This window comes from Amblyomma maculatum, chromosome 2 (genome assembly GCF_055883805.1).
Source record: "Amblyomma maculatum isolate TAMU_Amacu chromosome 2, ASM5588380v1, whole genome shotgun sequence".
Taxonomy (NCBI): Eukaryota; Metazoa; Arthropoda; class Arachnida; order Ixodida; family Ixodidae; genus Amblyomma; species Amblyomma maculatum.
In genome coordinates this window covers 183072182-183092908 of record NC_139345.1, presented here as the reverse complement: position 1 = coordinate 183092908, position 20727 = coordinate 183072182, and the positions used below count along the sequence as shown (strand labels likewise).

At 50.0% G+C, this 20727-nt stretch overlaps 1 protein-coding gene and 1 non-coding gene across 2 annotated transcripts; both read right to left on the bottom strand.

Annotated features, from left to right (window-relative positions):
* Positions 1 to 18890: 18890 nt before the first annotated feature.
* On the bottom strand, positions 18891 to 19788 carry LOC146200566 (uncharacterized). Its single transcript, XM_084592961.1, is given in 2 exon segments — positions 18891 to 19326; positions 19328 to 19788. Coding segments are annotated over 2 exon segments (882 nt in total). The 3' UTR covers positions 18891 to 18905.
* A 286-nt stretch (positions 19789 to 20074) lies between these two features.
* On the bottom strand, positions 20075 to 20156 carry TRNAL-AAG (transfer RNA leucine (anticodon AAG)). The gene has a single exon. It is a non-coding gene; the product is annotated as a tRNA-Leu (tRNA).
* Positions 20157 to 20727: the final 571 nt, after the last annotated feature.

Sequence of the window (20727 nt, the reverse complement as noted above, 5' to 3'; positions counted from 1 at the left end):
GAATGTTCGCTTTTCTTCTTTCCGGCTGTTGAGTTCATGAAGTGCATAACCTCGTCCTTCTGGTCATTGGGCTGCATCACTGCATACATCGTTTCTAACAACGCAACTAGAACTGTTCAAGTAGACGACGTAGGCTCAGTTTTGTCTCCCACTTACATCGTTGCGTTATTGTCGCTGAGAGATGCGCAGGGCTGCATTTTCTCGCCACTGAGGACACTGTGAATAACAAAGGTAGCGTTGCCGATATTATATCAATGTCTTGTGTGTGTTTGTTTTGTCTTGGAAAAGTCAGGCAATGAAGAAAAAAAACTGTAGCGTGGCCGAGCGGTGGCATTCTGCTTCCGGCAACGCCAGTGAACGGACGCAGAATGCAGGGCTCCTCAGGAGCGGCTTTAGCGGCCATGTCAGGCCGCAGTAACAGGACTGCTGAACAGGATAATACTTATCAGGTTGTTTTGCCTGCACTGTCAACAGGTCGGTTTGTTTTCAATACGGTTTTTTTTGCACGCCGATATCAGGGCCTGCCCGTACCGGGTGCAAGATTTCCGCGACGCGTTGGCACAGCATTCGCTGATCCCCGATGTTATTTCAATGGGGCGTATCGGATGAGCCACGTCTGGGCTATCACTTTGAAAAAACGGTCGCTGCTTGGTGATTGACCCGGCCAACCAGGACGTGCGACTCAAATTTCACTGGCTGCTACACAACGTGCCAGACGAGGATGTTCGTGCTGCCTTTGCGCCGTACGGAAAGGTGTCTGAAGTTACACGGGAGCGCTGGCGTGTGAAAGGTATGGTAGAAAAGGGCTCTACTACTAACTTGTCACGCTGAAGTTGAAAGTTGGCGTGAAGCTGGACGACCTGCCACATCAGTTGAACGTTAGCGGTGAGCTGGCGCTCTTTGTTGTGCCAGGCAAACCTCCCTTGTGCCTGCGCTGTCAGTGTATGGGACATATCAGCAAAGAGTGTCATGTTCCTCGCTGCGGAATCTGTCGACGTTTAGGGCATGAAGACAGCCAGTGTTCACGTACATACCTACGCAAGCATTGCCGGACCTGGGACCAGCGAAGACTCGTCCGAGTTAATAATGGATGAGGTGGATGCGGAGGAGGCGGCTGACATTAGAGGACAGTCAACGAAACAGGACGCGCCTTCCATGACGGTTTTAACAAAGAATAAGGTGACGGTCTCAAGTGAAAAGAATGAAACTCGGCACGTCTTGAACGTTCCATCACAGGACCATGAAAGCGCGCCAAAGGAAGCGTCAGAAGACGTAATCAAGTTTTCTGACGCTGAGGAGGATCTCAGTACTGAGCCTCTTTACACTGATGCCATGGAAGTTGGGCCAGAGACAGCGGCCTTAATTGCCGCGAAACGTCCGCACGAGGAAAGCTTCGAGGAGACTCAGTTGCCAGGCGATGTTTGTGATGAGCCGCCGCCGAAAACTGCGGGCGTCCGAAGATCAACTTTGAGACCGAAGCCGAACTTCTCAACCGACACGCGGCAAGCGGGGAATCCGCCTCGGTAGTTTTTGTGGAGTCCTGAACGATTTTTGGGTCGGCTGCTTACCGACCAGCGTCAGGAACCTTCTGCAACCAAGCGGGGTGTGTGTGAGAAAAAAAAATGAGACTGTGCTTGGACTTCTTTTGAATGCAGCCAGGCGTTCTGATGGGAGGACATTACATGCATACATACGCGGCTGTTCGTCAGAAGCGGAGGCCACGCAACCATGAAGGTAGGCACCATGCGGGTACGGGCGTCTCTTTCTAATACATGACTCTCAAGCTTAATTCGCCGTTACACGTAGCTACTTTGAATGTCAGAGGGCTGGGAGCGAGAAGGCGACAATGCCAGCTCAGTGGCATCCTTTTGGATAATGATATAGATGTAGCAGCTGTGCAAGAGTCAAAGATTGAGAGCCAAAAAACCACTGACCGTATGGTTGCTTCTTTTCAAACAAACTTTTATGTGTGAGTATGTCATTCGGTTTGTGTATCGGGTGGATGCCTTTTGTTTGTACCTAACACGCTAGAGTTCGTTTTTGCCTGCCCAAGTGGTCGGCTTTTGGTTACTCATTTTACCTACTGTAATTCATGCTGGCGTGTTGTGTGTGTTTATGCTCCCAATTCAGAATGCGAACGTGAATTGTTTTTTGAGTCTATTGAATTGTGGTTGAAGGTCGACAAAATCTTGCTTGTACTTGGTGACTACAACTGTGTGTGCGCAGCTGTGGACCGAGCGGCGAAGTGTAAACCTCGAAGAGACAGAAGCTCCGAGCTGTTGAATACACTTGTGCATGAGTATGGCCTCGAGGATGTTGGTAGTGTGCTCTCCACTGGAAACCAGTTAGATGTTCACGCACTTTCAGCGAGATAGCCATGCTAGATTGGACAGGGTGTATGCCTCGGTTGATCTTGTTTCCCTATGTACTGCATTTGAAGTCAAACCTGTGTCATTCAGTGATCATTGCCTCGTGAGTGCAGTGTTCTGTAGGAAGGGAAAGAAATCGCGCTTTAACTGGTACCTATGGAAACTGAACGCCAAACTTCTCGCCGATGAAGAGTTCCTTACGGAAGGTAAGAGCCAGTTTGAAAATCGTCTGGTTATGCGACCAGTAAGTTTTGCAGCGGAATGGGAAAGCTGCAAAGAGTGGGTCAAATTGAAATCCATAGAAAAGAGCAGTAAGGTGCGGCATAAAGAGAAAGAAAAAGAACTGAATGAACAACTTCAGTTTTTTTTTAGCATGGAAAGTACTGTGCCAGGGCATTTCGTCAGTAAAATACGAGATATTAAAAGTGCGCTGGAAACAATCGACAGCGAAAGATACACAGCGGCTGTCATTCGTGCTAGGGCTGAAAAACTTTGGGCTGGAGAAGTGCCGACAAAACGAGCGCTAGCAGACGAGAAAAGATACGCCTGCCAGCAAGAAATAAGGACTATAAGGTATGCCGCCCATATCACTGAAGATGCTAAAGATATTCAGCGTGCGGTAGCCGAGCACTTCGGGGAACTGCTTTGCGCTAAGCTTGAGACTGTAGGCGGCTTTTAAACAGATTTTCTGAGACTGATGCCTGCACTGGATGACGAAAGTAAAGCGCGCCTAGAAGCACCGATAACGTTGCAGGAGAGAGAATCTTCAATAGATGACCTGACACCTGGGAAAGCCCCTGGGCCGAATGGTCTAAGGGCTGCCTTCTTTAAAACTTTTCAGCAGTATGCGGCTCAGTTTATGCTCGATGTAATCACTGACGCTTATGAACGTAATACAGTTCCATTGTCTTTCTCTACATCGCACATTGTGCTAATACCCAAGACAGATGATCCGAAGAAACGACTGTTGGTGGGGTCATATCGACCGAGTAGCCTCACCAATGTTGACTACAAGGTGTACATGAAGATTTCAGCAAAAAGACTCCAAAGCGTAGTAAAAAAATTGGTTGGGTCTCATCAAACGTGTGGCATCAAGGGTCGATCCATTGCCACGAATATACATGTCGCAAGAACCGTATTAGAATGTGTTGATGCAGTCGGTGGTCAGATAGCCATGATGCAATTAGATTTAGCGAAAGCCTTTGACTGTTTTTCTCACGAAATTCTTTTTTCCATTTTGAGGCATTCTAACCTTGGTGAAGTCATAGTGGAGGGTGTTAAAGTGGGTTATGCGAACTGCACGACCCGTATTATAGTGAATGGTGAACTGACTGACAGCATCGCAGTACGGTCATCAGTAAGGCAGGGCTGCCCGCTCTCACCCCTGCTTTTTGCACTGTATTTGAGCCACTTTGCTTGACTATCATTGATAGAGACCGCATTTTAGGGTTCACGCTGCAATCAGCACACGTGAAAATGCTAGTATAGGCTTATCACATAGCAGGGTTTTGTGCAACCAGAAAGAACATCTGTAAAGTCACTGGTGTCGTTCAAACATTTTGTGATCAAACCGGATGTAAGATCAATTGGGAGAAAAGCTCTGGATTTTGGCACGGTGATTGGGACGTGGTACCTGATTTCTTCTGTAAGCTGCGTTGGTCTGCTCTCCCGACGCGATATCTAGGCGAGCCTTTAGATTGTTATCGAGATCCCAACGTGCACTGGATGGAAGAAACATCCAGAGCGAAAGAAAAAGCAGATGCCTGGCAAGGAAGGCAACTCTCAATGTTTTCGCGCGCTTCTATTTACAATCAACAAGATACTTTGTTGGGCGAGTTGGCACTTATTCATTATTAATATAAACAGCGCGAACACGAAGGCAAGGGACAGGAAACAAGAAAGCCACAGTCCATGCGCTGACTCACAACTAAGCCTAAGCCGTTTACTCCAAGGCCCAGAAAAACAAACATGAAGAAAACGAAACAGTCACGTGAAACAACCCCTGGGTTCACCTGCTGCATAAAAAATTACTTTAAAAAATCACTTAAAAAAGACACCTCTTTGCTTGAAAGAGCAAGAGACGTCTTGCTGACACACTTATTGTCCGTTGAAGAGTTTTGAAAGACAAGTGAAGAGAATGGCAAAGGCCGGTTTCGGGAGTCAGTTATTATTGAGGCCAGTTGCCGGGTACTGAAGAACCTTAAAAGAACGCACAGACTGAAATCCCTGCCCAGCATGGGTGAGAGGAAGAGGAAGGTTGCAGTGGTACCATATGTGCACAGGATTTCGCATGGCCTCAAAAATGTAGGCAAGAGGTATAATGTGGATGTCGCACTGACCGCCACGCTCAAGATGAAGAGGATCTGCCCGGCTGTTCAAAGGGAAAGAGAAGCGAAGAAGCAAGAATGTGGGGTGAAACATAGAAACCCATATGTTGGATGCAAGACAGGCAAGATAGGCTTCCACTCTCTTGTGGAGCCAGTTATATAGGACAAACCGGACGGTGTATTAATAAGAGACTACAGGAACACTGTAACAACTTGGAAATTGGAAAGGACAAAACGTTTCTGGTATCCCATTGCCAGTCATGTGAAATAATGAAGAAGGAGAAGAAGAAGTGCACTCCTAAGTTTGACAGTGTTAAGATTTTGTATCGCCACAAAGAGAAGATAACGAGAGAGATAGTGGAATCGTATTTTATTTCAACGGACAATATGTGCGTCAGCAAGACGTCTCTTGTTCTTTCAAGCAAAGAAGTGTCTTTTTTAAGTGATTTTTAAAGTATTTTTTATGTAGAAGGTGAACCCAGGGGTTGTTTCACGTGACTGTTTCGTTTTCTTCATGTTTGTTTTTCTGGGCCTTGGAGTAAACGGCTTAGGCTTAGTTGTGAGTCAGCGCATGTACTGTGGCTTTCTTGTTTCTTGTCCCTTGTCTTCGTGTTCGCGCTGTTTATATTAATAATGTCTATTTGCAATGTTTTTCTTATTTCGAGGCTGGGGTACCTCGTAAATGTGTGGTGTGTCTCACGAACCTCAATTCAGAAAATGCACCGCGTATTTGCTGTTTTTATTTGGGCATCCACATGAGAAAAAATCGCCCGGACGAATTTGTTTATTTCTGTTAAAAGGGGCGGGCTTGGATTTGCACATTTGTTCTTGAGTCAAGTGGTTTCGCCATTTATACTCCTCCGTGATCAAAAAGATACCTTTCTAAGAACTGTGATGCAAGCGCGGTTGAAGAGGCTGCTCCCTAAATGGATTGTGTCATGTGAAAACATGCCTGATACTGTGACTGGCTACCTGCGTGAGGTTGTTTTTTCGTGCAATTTGCGGAAAGTCCGGTTTTCTTTTGATTACCTTTACAATGGTTCCAGATAAAAACTATATAAAGACCTCATTGACGTGATGCTGCCGGTGCCTTTTTACCGGTCATTACACTGTGGAGGCCCAGGGCAGGACGTTTTGAAAAGAGGTAAGAAGATTCCAGTGAGGACATCTGCTAAAACGTTCCCTTTCAAACTTCACTCTAATACGCTCCCTGTTAAAACCTGGCTGAATGAAAAAGGTATCTACGTCCCATGGACAACAAATTGCCTGTTGTGCAAAAAAAGCGAGAACAATTGAGCACGAGTTCTTAGTTTTGAGATGCCGTCTTTCTATGGGACGTCCTCCAAAGGCAAATAAAAAGAAACTGCCCTTAACTCCTTACGGTATCAGATTCGTACCAGCGCAGAACGATGATGTACCTTATGATTTAATTATGCTTCTTGGCCTCGTTAGTTTGTGGAAAACACGAATGCAGTTGCGTCATGCAGATATAGATATACGATCTGCACGTGAAAACTTCATTGAAAGTGCGGTGTATATACGCGAAACGTTCAGGATGCAGCAGGACCCACCACAATCCCTATTGCAAAAACCAGTGCCACTGGGAGCCAGAGCCCCAGCGCCATACCTGATTGTGGTCCCAGTATGACACTGGACACTGGGCGCACTGGGACGCGGCATACTGGGACGCTCCGCGCTGGCGGCATTGTTCGCCCGAAAAAAAAAAGGCGTGGGATAAAAACTAAAAAGTAAAAAGGAACGAAACAAGTTAGGCACATAACAAAACCTTAAAAAAAAGTAAAAAAAAAGAAAAAAAAAGAGGAAAAAAAATTAGCGCACCAACCGTGCCTCGAACTAAGTCCCTAGGTACATACCAATCACTAGCTCGGCACACTAACCACTCGGCCACGCCGAGAACTGGGGAGGCGCGAGACGCTGAGCACCTACAGACGCTCTCTCGCGGTGCTCCGATGTTTTCTAACAATGTGACATCCTCATCCGTTCACCCACCTCGAATTTTATCCCCATTTCACGCATCTAGCTTCAGAGCATCTTTTGACACCACCTTCGTAGACAGACGCCACCAGTGAGTGCTCTACCACTGTCTTGTTTATCTCTGATCTTCTGCCCCGAAACTTTTCGTTTTCTCGCGTCTCCGGGCGGGGCACGCCTCGCCAGGACGCTCCGTCTGAGCAGCGACCCTCCGCTTCTTCCTCCTCGCTCACTGCCCCTCCCCACTCTCCCCGTCTGGCTGTGTCTGCAACTGCGTCTGGTGCGTCTAGCCAGCGCACCCCGCCGGTGCACCGCCCCATCCACGCTCCCCGCCGCCGTTTCTGCGGCGCCGTTTTCTACGACGGCCGCCGCTGCGGCGCTCCACCGCCAAGAAATCCATCTACCCTGTTCCTCATGATGAGCATACCTGAAGGCCAACCGCTTCCGCGGTCCTCTACCACCATTGCGGCCCTCGCTCAGAACAATCCCGAATGTCAATCTCCAGGCTGGGTCACGGCTTATTACAGCCGCGGCCGCCTGCGCCCGCAGGCCGAGTCAGCTGCTCATGCTCCACTCCCACCCCCTCCTCGCCGCACTCCGAATCTCCCCCCGCTGCCCCGCGACGAGGTAAAGGTTGTGATGCGCCCGCGCGGGGGCCTTGACCTCACCAAATACAAACCATATGAGATTTCGCAGCATCTCAGCGCATCTACAGGCATTCCACTCCCCTCCTTCCAGTCGCGGGTTACGCTGCGTATAGCCCACGACAAAAACATCATAGTGGCGAGCACCGCCTCTCTCAACATCGCGCAGGCCATGGAAAAAATCGAGAACATAATCCTCAACGGCAAATCCTACCCCACATGCAGCTACATCGCCTCCCCCGATAACTCGATCAAGGGCTTTGTCCGAGACGTTCAACCAGGCTCCACCCCTGAGACCCTTATGCGGCATCTCACCGCCCCCCCAGGTTTCAACATCCTGCATGCCCGCCTTATTGGCGCAAGTGATACTGCGCTGGTCACTTTCGAGGGCCGCACTGTACCAACCTACGTGCTGTATCAGGGCGTCATGCAGCCCTGCAGACCCCACCGCGCCCTCCGCCAGATCTGCTCGCGCTGCCTCACCGCCGGTCACCGTGCAGATGTGTGCCCAATGCCGGAAGTGAACTTGTGTACTGTGTGTGCCGCCCATAATCCACCTCAACATCACCTGTGCATCCCACGTTGCACCCAGTGCCATGGAGCCCATCCCACGACGGACCGCTCCTGTCCCCTACGGTTTGCCCGGGCGCTCCCTCCTCCCACCTTCAACCGCCCTTTTCAAGGTAACCCCCCCTATCCTGACTACTCCCAACCCTGGTCCCCAGTGTCGATCCCCGCGAACTCCTCTTCCATCCCAGTCTGGAAACCTTTACCGACAGCCCCGAATGCGCCACCCCCACCCCCTCCTCGCAACCTGATCACGTGGTGTCCATGGACACTTCATCGCCCCCCAGCACCACCAACACCTCCCAATCATCCACCCCGCCTATGCTCACTCCAGTGCCCCTAGTAAGCCTGCCGAAAGCGGCCGCTACTCAGGTCACCCCTCCCATCATCGAGCCCCCTACCACCACCCCCACTCCAACCGAGCAGCTTCTTCTCCAGATTGCCGATCGCCTTGCAGGCCTCGACAGTCGGATAACTACACTTGAAACTCGAGTCCCCACCCCCCAACCTACCCCTCCATCACCGGCCATCACTCGCGACACAATCACCGAGGCAGTTGCGACGGCCATGAGTGAAGTGATGGATCACCTGCGCACCTTCGACCTCCGGCTCAACAGACTCACCGCCAAGGTCCAAGCCGGCCCTAACATTGCCCGGGAGCCCAAACGCCCCAAGCTCCTGCCCAAGGTAACCAAACGTCTGCGTCCCGCATCTCGCTCCATTCCACGCGACTTGGGTCGCTCGTCACCCACCCAAGCTTCCGTTACACACTGCCTGCCATCCCAAATCACACCAGTACCGCGTCCTGTCAATCACACTGAAGATGCCGCGCCCACCAACAACTCGTGAATACTTGCGCGTCTGGCAGTGGAACTGTAACAGCCTTAACCGCCGCCGCCACCAACTTTCTCTGTTCATTAACACATGTTCCCCTCCCCCCCTGGTAATTGCGCTCCAAGAACCAGGCCCCCGTGTCTCTCTCCCTAGCTATCAAACTTTCACCAACCAACGTTTCCCACAACTTGCATTTCTCGTTGCCCGCCACCAAGTTGCTCGAGTCTACACATTTGCGGGTGTCAACGTCCCTCACTTACTACTTGAACTCCTCCCGGCACAACAGGGACAGCCCAGCCTTTTCATTCTAAACGTCTACTCCCCACCGCGTGACAACCATGCCGATTTTAACCTCCTTTTCCAGCTGGCACTACACCGCTCTCACCGTAATCTACTCATTGCTGGAGATTTTAACGCCCAACACCCCGCTTGGGGCTACCGCCTTCGTAACAGGAAAGGCCGCCTACTATATGAGGCTGTCTGTAATCACCGCCTCACCCTCTACAATGAACCCCAATCATTTACCTGCGTAGGTAATAGTGTCAGCCGGGACACAACCCCAGATTTGACCTTCGGCCATTTTCTCCCCCACATAGCTTGGGTCAACCTAGAGGAAAACCTGGGAAGCGGCCACTTCATACTTCAAATTGACGTGTTCGCCCGTCTCCCCCACCGTCGCGTCCGTACACAGCCCTTAACGGATTGGTCCGCTTTTCGCAAAGCTCGTCCGCCCAATCCGCCCCCCCCTTACTCTAGATACATATCAAGAGTGGACGAATACATTAAAAACCGACGTCCACTCCTTCACCAAAGAACTATCCGTCACCCTTGCACAACCGGACGTAGATACCCACCTTCTCCACATCTGGGAAGCCCGCCGCAGCCTCGTCCGCCGCTGGCGCAAACAGCGGCATAACCGCAAGTTGCGCCTTCGCATCGCGCATCTCACCGCCCAAGCTGCTGAATACGCTACACAGCTTGCCCGCTCAAATTGGCATGACACATGTTCCAGGCTCCAAGGCACACTCGGCACCGCGGCCACTTGGCGCTTGCTTCGCCACTTAATTGACCCCACTTGTACTCGGACCCATTCCAATCGAGTCCTTCGGCTTCTGCTTCATGACCATTCTGACGACCCCGCTGCCCTGAAAGACCAACTCATCCAGCGTTTCCTCCCCCCCCCTTTACGGCTTCCCCACAGCCCCCATACACAGGGGAACCCAACCCTGAGTTAGACAGAGATTTCACCGACACAGAGATACGCGCCGCTGCCCTGGCTCTTAGCAAAAACACTGCACCGGGTCGCGACGACATAACCAATCGCATTCTCCGAAACCTCGATGACTCCTCCTACGACTCGATCACCGACCTCTTCAACCAGGTGTGGGCTACGGAACAGCTCCCGTCTGACTGGAAGCACGCCACTATCATCCTCATCCCTAAACCGAACAAACCAACGGCAATTGACAATCTTCGACCTATTTCCCTCACATCCTGCGTCGGCAAGCTTTTCGAACATGTTGTACTCAACCGCCTCAACCCCTATCTTGAATCCATAGACTTTTTCCCTCACACTCTTTTTGGATTCCGCCCCAAGCTCTCCGCCCAAGACGTCCTCCTCCAGCTCAAAGAGGAAGTCCTCGATAACCTGTCTACTCAGATCCCCCTCCTCGTGGCCAGTTTGGACATAAAGGGTGCATTTGACAATGTCAGCCACAACTTGATCCTCTCCAACCTTGCTCTTACCAACTGCGGCTCCCGCCTTTACTCCTACGTCCAAAGTTTCCTCTCTGCCCGCACAGCAACCATTGGATTCGATTCCCTCCGCTCTACCGAAGTCCCTGTCCCAGATCGAGGCACCCCTCAGGGCTCAGTCCTGTCTCCCATACTGTTTAACATCGCTCTCAGCCAACTCCCCTCCCAGCTCTCAACCATCCCCCATCTTCACCACGCTTTTTACGCCGACGACATAACACTATGGACTGTTTCAGGCTCATTGGGTGCACAGCAAGACTCCCTTCAAACTGCCCTAGATTTTACCGCCCAATACCTCAAAGCCGGTGACTTAATCTGTTCCCCGTCCAAATCCGCCGTGATGACCATCATTCGAAAACACGGACGCGTTCGCCCTCCTCCACCGGTGTCGATTTTCATCGACTCTCAGCTGCTGCCCCAAGTCACGGAGATGCGTATCCTCGGCTTCTACCTCCATCACCGCAGCTCGGCCGCCACGCAAATGCAGCGACTGACCAAATCCGCGCACCAAGTTCTTCGCATGATAAGCCGTATCACAAATCGTCGTCATGGCCTCAAAGAATCCGACGCTATCGTCCTTGTCCAATCCCTGATCATATCTCGAATTCTCTATGCTCTTCCCTACCATCTTCTCACTCTTCAGCAACTTGACTGCCTAAATATCATCCTCCGCAAGGCCTACAAGCAAGCCCTGGGCATTCCATTGTACGCGGCTACCTCACGTTTGCTCGCCATGGGCGTTCACAATACAATCCAAGAGCACATTGAGGCACACCTGCTCTCGCAACGCGAACGACTTGGACAGACCCCGCAGGGCCGCCACCTACTCCAAGCACTCCGGTACCCTCTGCCCAAATCATACTTAACAACTGTCCCGCTCCCCCCTGAGCTACGCCAACGCATCGTGCTTGCTCCCATCCCCCGCGCCATGAACCCTACGCTCAACAAGGGCCGCCGCCAAGCTCGCGCCAGATACATTCAACGCCACTACTCTCGTAATGATGAAGTCCGCTATACTGATGCCACTCCGCATCCCGACCACCATGCTTACACCGTTGCCGTGGTAAATGCCGCCCTACAGCCGCAGGCCCTTGCCAGTGTGCGCACATCAGACACTGCAACTGCTGAAGAGGTTGCCATTGCCCTCGCCATAGCCACTTCCGCCTCGGAGCACTCCGTCATTCTCTCGGACTCGCAGGTTGCCCTTCGTCGCTTCCGTGATGGCCGAATCTCCCCACTCTCACTCCGTATCCTGACCACTATCCCTCCTGACCACATGGTCGACCTCGTGTGGACCCCGGGACACGAGTTGGTGGCCGGCAACAACAGAGCTCACGCTCTAGCCCGCGAGCATACTTACCGGGCAACGCCGACCTCCTCCTCCTCTGAACCGGATCTCACCCCAATCCCGGTCCCACCCACATACTCCGACACACTCGCCTACTTCCGAGCCTCTCGGCTTCTGTACCCCCCTCCGCATTCTCGCCTCACGCGCCAAGATTCTACTGACTGGCGAAACCTCCAGGCAAATACATTCCCATGCCTTGCGCGTCTTCACCTTTTTTACCCCACTCGCTACACTCGCACCTGCCCTTTCTGCACCAGCCCCGCCACCCTCGCACATGTCACATGGGCCTGCACCTCGAACCCCAACCTCCCTCCTCTTCCCCCCGACATCAGCGGAACCTGGGAAGAGCAGCTCTGCAACTCCAGCCTGCCCGCCCAGCAGAGGCTCATAGTGCGGGCACGGCTGGCTGCACGCTCAACTGGTGCCCTGGACTGAGGGCGCCACCCAGGACTGCCGTCATATCTACTCCCCCTTTTGAATAAATAAATGTGTTGAACGAACGAGAACTGGGTCTTCTGTAAACATTTTTGCCTTTTATGTCATGACCCGCATTTATAAGGTTGGGACTTCATGTTTCGCAGTCTACAGGCCATTGCTACCGCTCTAACAGTTGCAACTTCTTGATCATTTTAGCTTGTTGTCTGCTCTCACGACTTGCAACTAATGTTCTGGGTGCATATGCGTGCTATTTTGTGCACTGGAATCATTTTAACATGTGGAGTTTGACATCGCTGGCAAATTTACCAACGCCGGCTCTTGGGTGGTGCTCTGCTACCGTGGGCGTAATTTTCGCTGAACACGGAGCTTTATTAGAAGCCTTCAAGGAAAAACGTGCGACCAAGCTTCAATACGGGCAAGCGCCGCAAAGATGACCGTAATTGCGTGTAACTAAACCTTATTTGTATGTAAACATTGCGGGAAGCGTTGCGATGACCGAGGGCTCGGCTGCTTCATACGCAGAGTAAGAAGGAGCGCAAAAGCTTGAGAAACACGCCAAATATTATGTATTACAAGCGCTGTATGCTGTTGCTTTTTCTCTCATGGACCCATCGCTCGGTAAACTATTCTCTTCCTCGTTTTAGTTTTTCGTTATGCTGTTGATACTGGGCCGTGGTGCAGGCTACGCTCGCCTGCGATTGAGCCCGCATTGAACATTTTGGCAGTAATCATTGTGTTAAAGTGCCCTTAAGATCAGCTGTGAAGTTGGTTATGCATGGTAGCCCACATTATTCAATTCCAGCTTTAGCAGTGCATTAATCGTCAGTCTGTAATGAGATCGAGGTGCGGCGATCGTTGTCGCTCTCGAAATGCTCGAAACGACCTATCGAAACATGGAAACTCTAGAAAAAAGATACTGCCTTTGTTTTCTTACAAATGCGCAACGACTTCGCAGCAAAAAGCGGTTGCTTGAACCATATTTTTCATATGCCCCCGATGGTCGATTGAAAGTACGCTGTTGCCCTTTTGGCCCCTGAGGGATGCTACTCCGACTGACGCCGCAGGCCGCACCGGCTATACTGGGGCACTGGGACCAGTGCGGCCCAGCGCACATACAGCGCTTCTCCCAGTGCATCGCGGATGCCAGCGACACACCCAGCGTCAAAAGTCTAATCCCAGCGTTTTTCTCCCATCGCACCAGTGCAGCCAGTGTCTTCCCGTTACTGCTCCAGTGAATATCGCAGACCTCCAGCGTGCCCAGCAGATCCAGTGCAAAACCAGCGCGAAAATCTTACTGGTTTCGCACTGGAGACGCTTGGTTTTGCAATAGGGAATGGTATTGTCTATTTGATGAGTTGGTGCTGTTACGTTTCTCCACCGACAAGTGTGACAGATGACGCGGCCACCGCATTACAACAGGCAGAACCGCGAGCGGATCGGCCATTTCGGCACCGTTCATCGCCGCCCAACGCTTCCTCCCGCGGGCAAGTCTCGACGTGATCCTGCCACGCGCGAAATGTGTGTGCATGCGCGTGTGTGCAAACGCCGGCCAAGCATGGAGCTCGAGAGAGAGTGCGTCGCCCTCGCCCGTCTGCAGGAGGTGGGGGAGATGTGGTCGCGTCACCTGCGATTGAGTCATAGCCTTGTCTGAACTTGAAGGGCTCTCTCCCTTTTCCTGTGAACTGGCAAGCCCATAAAAAGCAGCGGCCGACTCCGCTGAGAAGGAGACTACTTTGACGCGCCGTTGACACGACGCTAGACACCAGCTGTTGAGATTGTCTGTATTCTCTCCGGGTCAGCTTCTGTGCCCGTTTCTTCATGATGTTGTAGTAAAGGTTGCTTCGTTAGAAGACGCCTCGTCTTTGCTGGGACCGTCCGCCGAGCCACGGAGCCACCAAGCCAACGCTACCGAGGGGTGCGCAATCCCGAACGTAATAATGCGCTTGAAAAGATTTTAAGCGCGTACGCGTTAGCTCAAGTGTAGTTGACGTGTTTTGTCATGTGTATTTTTGTTTTGTGTTTCACTGCAATAAAGAAAAAAAAAAGCTGTAAGTGGGAGGTGAAACTGAGTCTACGTCGTCTACATTAACAGTTCTAGTACCGTGATTTGAAACGATGTTATGCAATGATGCAGCCCAATGACCAGAAGGGCGAGGTTATCCACTTTATCAACTTAACAGCCGGGGAGAAAAAAGCAAAACTTCTGGCAGCGGTGGGATTCGAACTCACGCCTCCTAAGAGACTGGTGCGTTAAAACAAAGCCTTAGGCCGCTTGGCCACCCTTTCTTTTTATTTCCCGTCTTGCACTTACAGGACAATTTAACAAACACAAATATGCACAACAAGGGTAAAATCTACGCGCCCGCCGTTCTCTTGCACGGATGCTGCCATTAAAATTGTTTCATGTTACAAAGATAATCAGAACTGGCAGCCAGTCAGCAGGTTCTGTTTGTACCTTGAAAACGTCTCGTACGTAATCGATACTGGCAATAAAGTTTTCCAGGACAGAACGTACATTAAGGTCTGCAAGGCGAACAGCAATTCGTGTCTTCCATATACTATGCAGTACTAGAAGCATGAACATGTCATACGAGACACCATCTTCGTTTTCTGTTGGTAAAAATCGGATCCTGTAACTTGAAATGGGCAGGTCTTTCTTCAAAGTCCGCTATAGGAGGTACCAGTGGAACACTGCGTCCCAGCAGTCTATAATCACATGTTTCACAATTTCGGGTTGTTTGCATAGCAAACAATTCGTCGTCCATGACACATATATGCCTTTATCAGCTAGCCACTGCTTCACTGAGAGGGTGCCGGTATGAAGCTTAAAAAAGAGTCTTGACTCCTGGCCTTACGATCATTCTTTTACCCCTCGATAGCACATGCTCTCCAGGTCTAGAAATATACAGTGATCTGTACATTGGTATCTGTAGCATTATGTCAACCAAATCTTTGTACAATTTCTTTCGTGCCAAGAAGAGAGATAATCTTTCAAAAACGGCACACTCAAGATTTCAGCCGTCTGTGCGACTTCACGAAGGTAACCTGCAATGCGGCTGTCCATCAGTTCTTTCGATGACACCACAAAGCCTGGCACATGGCTGCACAAACGTAACTGGATAACTGTACGTAGAAAAGCGCTCTGTTGATCTCGTAGGAAAAAAGAACGCGATACGAGTTGTCTTATAAACAGATGTGTTAAGCCGACACCCCGGCTCGAACAGAACGAAATAAATTTGTACGGCTAGACTTTTCCAATGTGGAAATCCACACAAAGACAGCGAACACCCTGCGCAGTTTGTGTTCACGCGCGCCATGCAGAGAACTTGTAGCACACACCATATTTTCGACACCGAGAAAAGGTTGCACACTGTTGCGCGCGCGAACCACACGCGGTGGTTTTCTCTTTTAGCTTTTCCGTTTCCGTTGTCCAGTAGCCTTTTTTGTCCCCGTAGACTTCTAAGGGCACTCCTAAATATTTGAGAGGTATAGGCGACCACTGCACACCTTCAAACACCTTCGAACACCTTCGAACACTGCACACTTCGAACAGTTTTCGTGCCAAAAACCAGTGCATTTTTCCCAATTGATTGCACTTCCGATCTGGGCACAGAAGGACTTTGTTATCCTGATTACTTCGTTGACACTTTCACGATTATTAAAAAGTACTGCCACGCCATCAGCGTAGGCGAGTATTTTAACTTCAGGGCATTCCAGCTGAAAACTGTTTATTTTTTCCGCTTGCAGTTATTGCCAAGCACAATGGCTCCAAAAATATAATAAACAGCAGGGACGACAGGGGACAGCCCTGTCGCACAAAGCTCCAGACCAGAATATCCGCACTAACTTGCTTATTAACAATGACCTGCGTAACGCAGTTGGAGTAAGCCATCCTGAGGCCATCCAAAACAACACAACCAATGTGCACATGCTCCAAAATTCTAAACAAAACTTCGTGTGAGACACAGTCGAAAGCCTTCTGTAAGTCAAGCTGTAACACGGCGACTCTGCCTGAGAAGGCATTAAAAATTACTAGCACGCTTCTGACAATGTGCATGTTTGTCGCTATATTTATCATCATCATCATCATCATCATCAGCCTGACTATACCCACTGCAGGGCGAAGGCCTCTCCCATATTTCTCCACTTAACCCGGTTCTGTGCTAGCTGCATCCACTTGACCCCAGCGAACTTCTTAACCTCATCCGCCCACCTACCTTTCTGCCGCCCCTTGCTACGCTTTCCTTTCCTTGGAATCTAGTTTGTTACCCTAAGCGACCATAGGTTATCCTCTCTTCGCACTATATGTGCTGCCCATGCCCATTTATCCTTAATTTCCACTAGAATGTCGGTAACTTGAGTGTTTTCTCTGACCCATTCTGCACGCTTCCTATCTCTTAATGTTACCCCTAACATCTTTGGTACCATAGCCCTTTGGGCTGTCCTCAGCTTAAGTACAACTCTTTTGGTTAGCCTCCACGTTTCAGCCTCATATATTACGCCCCATAGGGGCGTAATATAGGTCGCTATATTACGCCCTTTTATTCCGCATGTCTGATGCGGTCCTACCAGTTTTTGAATGACAGCTTGCACCTTCTTTGCCAAAACTTTCATAAAAGGTTTGTAATCGGTGTTCATGAGACTAATTGGTCGATAAGATGTTATCGACAAAAGATTAATGGGGTCGTCCGATTTAGGAATAAGCACAGTGTGCGCCTCTGTGAACGAATGTGACAGTTCGTTTTTCCCATACCCTTCTACGATCACTTCTTGCAGAGCAACTGCAATGTCCTGCTTGAACGCCTTATAAAACTCCGGTCCCAGGCCATCCGGACCAGGTGTCTTGCCACCGCTTAATTCTTCTATTGCCGTCTCGATTTCTTTTACGCTCATCGGTGCTTCTAGCTTTTTTTGCAATGCTTCGTCAAGCTTTGGCATCGCCGCAAGGAAACGATTCACAAAATCGCCACCCATTGACACAGTTAGCCAGAGCAATCCGCGATAATGTTCGACGAAATCATCCATTATCTTTTGTCTTTCATTCGTCGTGTCGTCTTTGTATACAATTTCTCTTATATCCTTCTTTTGAGCGTACTTCTTTTCTTCGCCCAACACCCTCTTAGTTGGTGATTCGCCCAACCACAATTTTTCACTTCGCGCTCTTACAACCGCTCCTCTGTATCTTTCCCTGTCAAGTTATTCTAGCTTATTCTTCACGCCCCTAATTTCCTGAGTTAGTAAGCCTGGTTGCACATCTTCTTCATTCAGAAGTGCCTGCAGTAGGCCCTTTAATTTCCTATCGTTTTCTTTCTTTTCAAAGCTTAGGACGCTACCAGGCTCTATCGCTTTCATTTTTACACTTTGCTTAAAAGCTTCCCATTTTTCGCACCACTCAGCTCCTGTGCTGTCGTAGAGTTCTCGTAAAACCTCTGTCACAGTTTCTAAAAATATTCCGCCCTTGAGAAGGGTACTGTTTAATTTCCGCAGAGACCAATTAAACTTTGGCTTTCGCATCTTTCAACTAAGTGTGAAGAACACTAAGCTGGGATCACTGTAACTCACTGCCCGGACACAATAATCAACACAGAACTTCACCATCTCTAGCGATATGTAGGCTCGGTCTAATCGTGCATGTCTATGCCCCTGAAAATGCGTAAACTGTACTCTTGCATTTGACATGCATAATGCAACGTCTTTTAAGCCCTTTTCTGAGACAAGTTCGCTCTGTAAGATAGCGCTTTGATCACGTCGCCTGACACTACTGTTGCGATCTTCTTCTCTACAAACAGAGTTGAAGTAGCCGAACAAGAAAATCCGCTTGTTGCTATCAAGCAACCCACCTATTTCTTAAAAAAAATTTTTGAGCTCACTCACTTGATTCGGCGAGTAAAGAAAGATCACTCGCCTCTCCGCACCCGAGAAAGAAACATCGCACACCACAAACCGCCCAGAGGCACTACTGGTTACTGCACTCTCAATAACACCCAACGACCTTCTAATAAAGAGCGCACAACCACCGGACAGAGCTACAGAATGTGACACACACACATTGAACAACGAACGGAAAGGCAGTACCATGCGGTCCGTGCCTTCTTCACTGTCCACCTTTGCAATAATATCCAGAGCATAGTCCTCGAAAAGCCTGCTTAGCTGATACTGCCTACGCCTAGAGGCGAAGCCACGAACGTTTATAGTGACAAAACGTATCCCGGTTTGTAGCATCACTCTGAAGTTGAGAGAAAATGACTGTGAGGCGCTCACCAATCCTTGTTTCCGCAGTGTCAGCAGGCAGCGTTTCTTGGGTCCGTGTTTGCAGTCTGTGCACGAAACTCACTTTCAAGTAGGCGGGTTGTCCGCCCTCTTCACGCCTTCGATGACATTAGGCTTCACCCCAAGTTTTGATCTTCTAACGAATGGCGCTTTTGGGGGCGATTCTTGACCCGTGCTACTCGCCTCCGAATCGACTGCTTCGCGTCTTCGCTTCCCCGCTGAGCCTACCTCGTTATGCCCCGTGCAATCGATGGAAGTTTCGTCACTGCCCGCGTCCAAGCTGTTAGCACTCGCCTGCAATACCTCTCGTCCGTCAGCGACCTGGGCACAGCTTGCCTTTGCCCGCCCGTCTTCGCCGCCTCTAGCGTATCCTCAACAGGAGTAGGAACTGGCACCGTGGCTTCCTTCGAGGCTTTCCGACGCTGTCAGTCCGACTTGAAGGATTGTCAACACCTGTTTCAGGAGTTAGACTTTCTTCCGCCCCCACCTCGTCCATAGTCAACTCCAACTTTTCAGTGAGCGCTGTAGTGGCAGCTGCAGCATAGGTCCTCGTACAACGGTCCGCTGCATGCCTGAAACGCTTACACAGTTCGCACTTTAGGATATGACACTCGCGTCTAATTTGCTCAAGTTGTTGGCACCGGAGGTATCGCGGTGCCCGGCTTGGCACAACAACAAGAGTCAGATCTGTTCCAACACGGATCTGGTGGGGTACGTCATCCAAAGAAACACCAGCCTTCATCCTAAGAGCGGATGTGCGTGCAATAGTGCTCTGCTAGTGCAACACGCCATTTGTCTATTCCGACTTCAATTACCCACCCATACGGTGCTAGTGCCTCACGTACGTCTTCTTCACGAACGTGAAAGAGCAACCAATGCAGTTTTAGCCGTACGTCCTGTAGATTTGGGTCAATATTCATGCACCTTTTCTTCTTAACAGTTAGTTGCAGCTTCGCTAAAGGTTTCTTAACACCTTCGGCACTTTTGCACGTCACTGCCCACACATGGTTCATTTGATATGCGCCGAGCGCAAGAACTTCAGTGGGTGGCACTCGTTGAAAAAGTGGCTCTCTGAAACCTTCGACTCTATATGGAACCGCTTTCACGTCAGTGTGCAGAAAAACAGTATTTTCAATGACATGCCCAGTTGGCAGTGGGGGCAGAAGGACGACATAATCCTGGCTAACTGCTTTCCTGGTACCACGATTTGGAAGGGCCTCTGAGACCGCTCCAACGGAGCTCATGATACACACATCTGTCATGCTCAGAAGCAGGAAGTGGAATCCCGACTGCTCGGCCACGCTACCTTCAGTCCTTCACAGTATCCTCAATGTCAAGTAAACGCAGCCCTGCACATCTACTAGCGACAATAACGCAAATCGTTAAGTGGTAGACGAAACTGAGCCTACGTCGTCTACTTGAAGAGTCCTAGTAGCATGATTTGAAACGTTGTTATGCAGTGACGCAGTCCAATGACCAGAAGGGCGAGGTTATCAACTTAACGGCCGGAGAGAAAAAAAGCAAAACTTCTGGAAGTGGTGGGATTCGAACCCACGCCTCCGAAGAGACTGGTGCCTTAAACCAGCGCCTTAGACCGCTCGGCCACGCTACCTTCAGTTCTTCACAGTGTCATCAGTGCCAAGGAAATGCAGCCCTGAACATCTATCAGAGACAATAACGCAAAGCTCTAAGTGGGAGACGAAACTGAGTCTACGTCGTCTACTTCGACAGTCCTAGTAGCATAATTTGAAACGATGTTATGCAGTGATGCAGTTCAAAGACCAGAAGGACGATACGCACTTCATCAACTTAACAGCCGGAAAGAAAAAAGCAAAACTTCTTGCAGCAGTGGGATTCGAACCCACGCCTTCGAAAAAACTGGTGCCTTAAACCAGCGCCATAAACCGCTCTGCCACGCTATTTTTTTTTCTCTTATTTGCCGGCTTCGACACACAGTACAAAATATACAAACGTGATAAACAGTGTTAGCAAACCTTCAGCGGACACGATATGTTAATAATTATTCACCTGTACCAAGCTGTATGCTGCTCTATCCATTCTGGTGGTTCGGAGAGTGTTCAATACACTTCCCTCAAACGTACAACACTTTCTATAAAATGTTCACGCCCAGGGCGAACATCACCATCTGCATTGTTGAACTGCATTTGCGTTTTCCACAAGCT